At 36.0% G+C, this 8254-nt stretch overlaps 1 protein-coding gene across 1 annotated transcript in view; it reads right to left on the reverse strand.

Annotated features, from left to right (window-relative positions):
* LOC107551881 (glutaryl-CoA dehydrogenase, mitochondrial-like) overlaps nucleotides 1–8254 on the reverse strand; it is a 17353-nt gene that overhangs the window by 5836 nt on the left and 3263 nt on the right. Inside the window, exons 5-11 of the mRNA XM_016233645.1 lie at nucleotides 6102–6164; nucleotides 5727–5897; nucleotides 5431–5560; nucleotides 3279–3495; nucleotides 2962–3065; nucleotides 1118–1243; nucleotides 746–906 (exon numbers count right to left, since the gene is read on the reverse strand). Of these exons, the coding sequence (XP_016089131.1) occupies nucleotides 746–906; nucleotides 1118–1243; nucleotides 2962–3065; nucleotides 3279–3495; nucleotides 5431–5560; nucleotides 5727–5897; nucleotides 6102–6164 (972 nt within the window). The remainder of the gene's footprint in view (nucleotides 1–745; nucleotides 907–1117; nucleotides 1244–2961; nucleotides 3066–3278; nucleotides 3496–5430; nucleotides 5561–5726; nucleotides 5898–6101; nucleotides 6165–8254) is intronic.

Here is an 8254-nt window from a genome sequence, read left to right on the forward strand (position 1 = left end):
CGCGAGGTCTGACTTTCCCGGAGAAGTGTCACCTCTTTCGGCGTCTGTTCTGTGCAGTGAGCGGCAGAGAAGCAGCGCATTCATTTGGCCGCACCGCAGCCGACTCGTCAATAAATGAGTACAAAACAGTGTTTCCTAGCACCTGTCGCTTACTGATTGTTTGGAATTATAAATATGAGCATAGTTCGTCTGTTAATATCACATGCTGTTGTTTTTTTTTTTTTAGTTTGTTACTCAGACGCAGGCAGTCCGCTGCATGAGACCAAAAAGTAATATAGCCAAAACAACCGCATAGCCGCTCTTTAGTGTAGATGCATGTTGATTTTATCAGACGATGCCGCGATTATAAATGAGAGTGACTCCTGGTTAACATGTATTAAAAGGTGTCGTGTTTAGTCACTATTTAGTGTGGTATTTTTTTGACAATATTCACTCATCATGGCATTCTAAGTCAATATACTGCAGTATTTCCTCTCTCAATCAGTAGAAAATATGGTTCACATCCGGTCATGCATGAAAAAAAAAATACCGTCATATACCGTGAAACCGGTATAATTTTGAAAAATACCGCGATATAAATTTTTGGTCATACCGCCCAGCACTAGTTCAGATTAAACTGAAAGTCTCTACATCAGTGTTATTATCGCTGCCTTAGCGCACTGCATATAAAGCCTATACTGACCTCTGCTGTGTGTATAGCTTTCATGTAAAATGAAACAAACATTTTTTTTCCTCCCTCTTGTACCTTCATATGTGTTGACGGCCTCTAGGTTCATGACATGGCGTATGATATGGTATTCATCTGCTATGCCGTTTCCTCCCAGCATGTCTCTGGCCTGCCTGGCGATGTCCAGGGCTTTCCCACACGAGTTCCGTTTCAGCATGGAGATCATCTCTGGTGCGTATCTTTTGGAGAAATATGTTCGGAAATTCAATGAACTGCAGGATTCTTTGGCTATGAGACAGCTGGGATTAATCTGACAAGGCTCATGGGTGTTTAGGGCACCGGATTGTGAGCTCTGAACTCCTCCAAATGTTTTGCATAAACGCATTAAACTAATAACCAAGACTGAGAAACATGAGTACAGGGGATGTAAGCTCTTTGTTAATGACTCACTTCTTTTGGTCAATGAGTCTGCCCAACTGTAAACAGGACTGCAGGCCGATTGTAATCTCTGTCAGCATGTCTGCCATCTTCTTCTGTATCAGCTGGTTTCTGGCCAGAGGGACTCCGAACTGGATTCTATATAGTAAAATCATTTACATATATGTAGGTGAAATTAAAAGGTAACATTGTTACATGTACTTACAAGCAACTAACCCTAAACCAAATCGTAAGTAGTTAATTAATATTACTCAGTACTGTAATGACACTTGTATAACTTTCATATTTTTTACATTTCATATTTTATTTAGATTTTTAAATGTGACTTTTGTGTTGATTTACTAAAAAGCGATGTGAGATGAGTGGTCACTTTGTCATTATTATTATTTTTGTGCTTATTTTGGAGTAAACTCTTTATGTACTTTATAATAAATGTTTAATTCAAATTAAGTCTTTTTCATTGGGGGGCAAAAAAAAAGCAGCTTTTTAAAGACCAAATGCAAAAATATTCATTTATACTGAATCAGGGTTATTATAGTTAACTAAAACCATAAAACAAGTTTTGTCACTTGAAATAAAACAAAAAATTAACTTAAACTGTTTTATTATTTTGTTATTATTATTATAATAACTAAATTAAACCAGGGATGCAACGATTCACTGTGAGCAGGTTGAAAATCGATACAAATATGTGACTATTCAAATCGGTTGAGATGTTACATTATAGCGATACATTTGGGGGTGGGTGTTTATATGAATGTATCTCTGAGGGGAACTGACTGTCTTTGGAAAAGTTTAGATGATATTTTCGTTTCATCTCGTTTCAATTCATATTAAAGCAGGGTGCCCTGCTTTGTTTACAGCGGTAACCAAGGAAATGCTGTATCGCTGCTGTTCCATTAGCGCCACCTGCTGTCAGTGAGAGAATCTGCATCTCATTCAGAGCTTCTGCTCTTTATTTCGTGCAGATGTTTTATGTGGTATAGTTTCCCAAAACTAAAGTCAGAGCATTCTGTTTTTGTTTTAAAATGTCAAATTATACAATCTAATTTAGATTTAAAAAATTGCTCATGCTGCATGTATTAAGCATCTTTGTTTGGATTGTGATGCCAATGCAGTGGTTGCCTTTTTTGTCTTATTTATTTGATTTACATTTGGGGTTTGTTTTAAAATTTTTATTTAGTTTTGTTATTTGACATTTCTGTTTCACAAAGAAATGTGTGGTATTTTGTCCAAGCAATAATAAAAGGACACCTTTTCATTTATATTTTGTCTTAAATCTAATTTTGTTTTTAAAAAAAAAAAAACGTGAGAAAATCGAATCGTGAAATCAGTATCGCGAATCGAAACGTGAGTAAAGTGAATCGTTACATTCCTAAATTAAACAAATAACATTTTCAATCATTTCTCATTTTCATTTAGTTTATCTTGATGTACTAAAATAACTAAAAATGAATAAACTATCTAGACATATATATATATATATATATATATATATTAAAAAAATTACAAAAACATTAAAATTAAAATGACAACAGAAAAATAAAAACTAATTCAAAACTTGAATAAAAACTATAATAGTATCTCAGTGATACCCTGTATTGAATATCATCAAAACTTGGAAAAATATTGAGAGACAAATGTTAAGTTACATCGCCTAACCCTATATGACATGCATTAATTATTATCCATATAAAGAATATTTTTTAGTAATTTGTCACACTTCAGGACTATTCAAATGAAATACAAAAAAGGTCATCAACTGGTAACTAGTTCAAATATCTAAAATATACACTTTTCCTCACACAAAAAACAACTAGTACTAATACATGCATGTTACATGTTAAACTGATAACCTGTCCAGGGTGTACTGGCGGGCAGCGTGGAAACAAAATTCTGCAGCACCCAGAGCGCCCCACGCGATGCCATAACGGGCATTGTTTAGGCAGCCAAAGGGACCCTACAAAAATCAACACGTAAGATCAAATGTCTAAAGAGTGAAGAATCACCTCAGTGGCCATGTTACAATGATTCCACTTGTAATTTCAGTGATTCTATCAGTTATCTGGGTTGGTATGAGTTTTAGGCAGTAGTTCAGAAGTGTGATCTAGTGCGTACTAAGTGATGCATGCCTTAGTACACACCATTAACGACAGTGACAAATAAAACTCACAGCAAGGCCAGACACATGGGGCAGCAGGTTTTCCTCTGGCACTTCAACCTCGTCCATTAGGATCATCCCGGTGGCTGAGGCCCTGAGGGAGAACTTGCCCTCTATCTTAGGGGTGCTCAGGCCCTCCATTCCTCTCTCCAGGACAAACCCTCTCACTCTGCCATCCTCACATTTGGCCCACACCACACAGATATCAGCGTATGGGGAGTTGGTGATCCTGCTCACAGAAGAAAAAAAGTGTTTGTGTGAAGTGCTTATTATCACTCATCTGTGCTGTGTGTTCAAGATTTATGTGAGCAATGCAGAGTTATTATAATGATACATATATAATGATAATTTGGACCAAGTTCAAAAAAATACTCTGATTTGTTACAGCCAAAATGCATTCGTTTTTCACATTTAAGTTTCTGGTTTGGTCAAACATTGATTTAATATTAATCAAATATAGTTCTTTTCCAAGTGTTTGTGTGAAGTGCTTATTATCACTCATCTGTGCTGTGTGTTCAAGATTTATGTGAGCAATGCAGGGTTATTATAATGATACATATATAATGATAATTTGGACCAAGTTCAAAAAAATACTCTGATTTGTTACAGCCAAAATGCATTCGTTTTTCTCATTTAAGTTTCTGGTTTGGTCAAACATTGATTTAATATTAATCAAATATAGTTCTTTTCCAAAAGACAAAAACATTCAAACTAAATAAAACAATTATCTATTATAAACATCATAGTTAATATTTTCCTTAGACATGAGCCAAAATGTTACTCAATCTAAACCCATATGATAATTTCTTTTATTAGTTACAATTAAATTTCACCATAAATAAAAGCTAAAATATGAAAGTAGAATTTTTACATAAGATAAAACTAAAAACAGTCAATGTTTAATGTGGTTTGCTTAAAAATGACTAAAGACAACTTTGAAACACCTTAATGTTTATTGTGATGTCTTTTTAAAATATGAATAATATTTTCTGTTATGTGCTGAATAAATACATGTATACATACAAGCAATAAAACCCACAATCATTTCTGAAGTCAGTGAAAATACTATTTAAACAAAATGTATTTGAATTTTTTCTATGGAGAGTGTTATTTGATTGTAGACAAACTGAACAATGTTTAGATCAATATAAAAATACATTTTAAATTAATTACACAGTCGTTTCACTTTTTCCAGTGTAGTTTGTATTATTGTTTGTTTAATTTTGTTTTTTTGTGCACACTGCAGTACTACTGTGGCTTTAGATAAAGGCATCTACTAAATGATTAAATGTAACTGTAAATATAATATCTGCTCAGACAGAAACATCTCTGACTTCAAGCCAGATTCACATTGTATGCATAGGTAAACAGATGGTCAGCAGATTTCAGTGTCCTCCTAAACCAGCAAGGGACAAACACCCCGTAGAGGGTGAAGTTACAAAATCTAAATATGGACGTAGGTACACGGCCCTCAGATTATATCTCTTACATAAGAAACGGTCCGATGAACTGACCTTCACATTAAATGATACCGTGCAGTGCAACTTCAGAGTGCTGATGGCTCTATCAAGCTTACAAAATGATTGTTGTATTTAAGTAAATACCATCCCCATGACATTTTTTTTGTTTTGTTTAGTTTTTTTTTACATTTTGCATGAGAATACTGCTTTTTGCATATGAGCATACTGAACATAATACTATACTTTTGTATTGGTGTGAGCAGGGTTATTATCATTAACTAAAACTACATCTAAAACCACTCAAAAAATGTTACTTGAAATAAAATAATGTTTAAAAAAAAAACTTAGGCTAGCTGCCAATAGTACTCATTTTAAACCTGTTTTTGAACTAATATTGAGCTTAAAGTACTAAAACAATTCAAACTAAACTATATAGACATATTAAACTATTAAGAATAAGAAAATTACTAAAACTTTAAGCAAAAATTAAAATGCAGATGGGAAATATAAAAGAAAACTATTTCGACATATTAATAAAAACTATGAAGTATATGAATGATACTAAAATAGCACTTAGGTGACTTGATTACACAGAAATTCTGTGACGTATTACCAATCTAAAAGCTCTTTTTAATGCAAAGATTATTTTGCAAGGCCAGACTCTTCATAAAACCAAACTATGCAAAATATTCAGGGTCACTAACCATGTTTTTGCCCCACTGATGGTATATGTCCTGCTGGAGGGGTTGTATTTGGCTTTGGTGTCCATACCACCAGGATCACTCCCATGGTTTGGTTCTGTAAGTCCAAAACAGCCCAGAATCTCTCCACGAGCTGGGAAGAATGAAAATGTATAAATGGAATATATAAATGACTATTTTTAAAATGACTGATATTCATTTTAAAATGACTGATTTTCCATGGGGACTTTGAGATATGTAAATATTTTTACAGCAGTTCAATGCAATGACATGACATGCAGTTTAGGCAGTTGACTAACCCAGTTTAGGAAGGTATTTCTGTTTCTGTGCTTCTGTTCCATATGCGTTGATAGGGTGCATGACCAGTGAGGACTGGACACTCATAACAGAACGGTAGCCACTGTCCACTCTCTCCACCTCCCTGGCGATCAGACCGTATGCCACGTAACTAGTGCCCGCACAGCCATATCCTTTAACACAAAGGATCCAAAAACATCAGACAATGTACCTTATACATTCAGTGTCATGGACAACAGAATCAGAGTCAGAGTCACCTGGAAGCTGTACACGTGAGATATGATATTAAATGAGACTGTGGTTTGTATTTATTTCCACTTTCATGGGGATGATTCTTGTACAGTCTCACTGACAGACATGATCAAGTCTGATTTTACCTTGAATCGTAGGCCCAAGGACACCAAGCTCTCCCATTTCGTTTAAAATCTCCCGATGGAAATCTGAAAATTCAGAGCCACAGATTTAAATCTACACATTAGACAACAACCTTGTTGCATTTAGAATTTTATTCAAATTAAATTAAATTAAATTGTTTTAGGAATTAAAGGCACAATATGTAATTTTCGCCACTAGAGGGCGCGTATTCAAAATAAACAAATAGACAAAGGTGTAGTTTGATGAGGCAGTGACTGAGTGTGGAATCATGGGAGTTGTCGTCTTCATCCCCACAGCCGATGCAATCCGACGGGACTCGGGCAGAAATCATGTTCATGGATGAGCTAATGATTTATTAACGTAGTAGAATGAAGCAGGGTGAGGCTGAAATCCATTGAAGCGAAACGAGGCCGCTGAACGAGTGCGACACACGACTCGAAAGCAGCGGAGCTTTTATTATGCCACAGTCGACCGCTTCCGCTCCTTCCGGTCGTGCGTATGTGGGGTAAAGCAGCGCTGTTTTATCATACTAGATACATTTGAAAGTTCTGTTATAATGCTACTCTGTGCGGTCGTCGCTGGTCTATTAAAACGCACAACATATTAAAGCGTCTTTGGTGTTTCCATGTTTTCAACAAAACCGCAAATCGAGGGGTTATGATGTCATTGGCAGGCGACACAATGACACTTTGGACACGGTCCGTGTCACTAGTTAAAATTGCTTATTTCTCTGGATTTAAACATTCTACGAAACATTTGGGATAATGTAAGTACACAAGTCAGCAAAATATATAACACTGTTTTAGTGGTTTTTGGATATTTTATTTTAAAAATCTTACATATTGTGCCTTTAAAGGAACAGTTGACCCCAAAATGAAAGTTGTTATCATTTAAAGGGGTCATATGATGTGATTTAAATTTTTCCTTTCTCTTTGGCGTGTTACAAGCTCTTGGTGCATAAAGAAGATCTGTAAAGTTGCAAAGGCTAAAGTCTCAAATCCAAAGAGATATTCTTTATAAAAGTTAAGAGTCAACCACGTCTACCTAAAACGGCTCATTCTAACACGCCCCCACATGTCTACGTCACTTTGTGGGAAGATTTGCATAACGCCGCCCAAATGTTCACGCAAAGAAAGAAGGTGTAACTTTTATTCTCACTGTAGTATTGTTGTTGTCGCGGCCGCCATGTCGTGAAGACGCTGTGTGCTTCGTTGTGAAAGCGAAACTACTTTGTTTGGTCTTCCAAAAGAGGACACGACTAGAAATCAGTGTTAAGTTGTATTTACAACACTGTTCCAGAACACTTCAACCCAAATATTCAGATGTGTGCAGCACATTTTATGGAGGACTGTAAGAGGACACGACTAGAAATCAGTGGTTAAGTTGTATTTACAACATTGTTCCAGAACAGTTCAACCCAAATATTAAGATGTGTGCAGCGCATTTTATGGAGGACCGTTTCCTGATCCTGGGAGAGTAGACTACAATGCCGGCTGTTCTGACTCACAGACTGTACGTACGTTTTTTTATATTAAAGGTGACATATCATGAAAATCTGACTTTTCCAGGTTTTAAGTGCTATAATCAGGTCCCCGGTGCATCTACCAACCAAGGAAATTTCACAAACGACAACGGTGTACCAGCTCTAATGCCATGTCGAAAGTTTGAGCAAAACATGCTAACTGTTCTGTCTTTGCTGCACAGACAAGCACAGAACACTATTTAGATTTCCAGCCTCAGAGGAGACAACAGAGCAGTGGATTTATTGATTTATTTACTGTATATTGCTGCTGCCACACAGATCTAAAATAAACAAGCGATTTATTTCCCAGCTGTTTACCTTCACAAACAACCAACTTTTATTGAAACTCGTGTGTTTTTAACGTAAACTTGTGTGTGAATGAGATCTTAGTTTAGTACTCACATGCTGTGACAGCCGCTTTCTGTCCGTGTGCTTTGGATGTGTGCACTCAGAAAACCTTATATCTGAAGTTTAAACTCATATGGTTTAAAACATATGGTTTTTCAGCGCGATAAACATGCTAATCAGAACCAAAACAGATGTTTTTAGCATGTCCGAGCTGTAATGGCGCAGCTCTATTCTGGAAAAGGGGGCGGGGAGCAGCAGCTCATTTGCATTTAAAGAGACAGGCCC

The sequence above is a fragment of the Sinocyclocheilus grahami genome, unplaced genomic scaffold (genome assembly GCF_001515645.1).
Source record: "Sinocyclocheilus grahami isolate Dianchi unplaced genomic scaffold, SAMN03320097.WGS_v1.1 scaffold437.1, whole genome shotgun sequence".
NCBI classification, from domain to species: domain Eukaryota; kingdom Metazoa; phylum Chordata; class Actinopteri; order Cypriniformes; family Cyprinidae; genus Sinocyclocheilus; species Sinocyclocheilus grahami.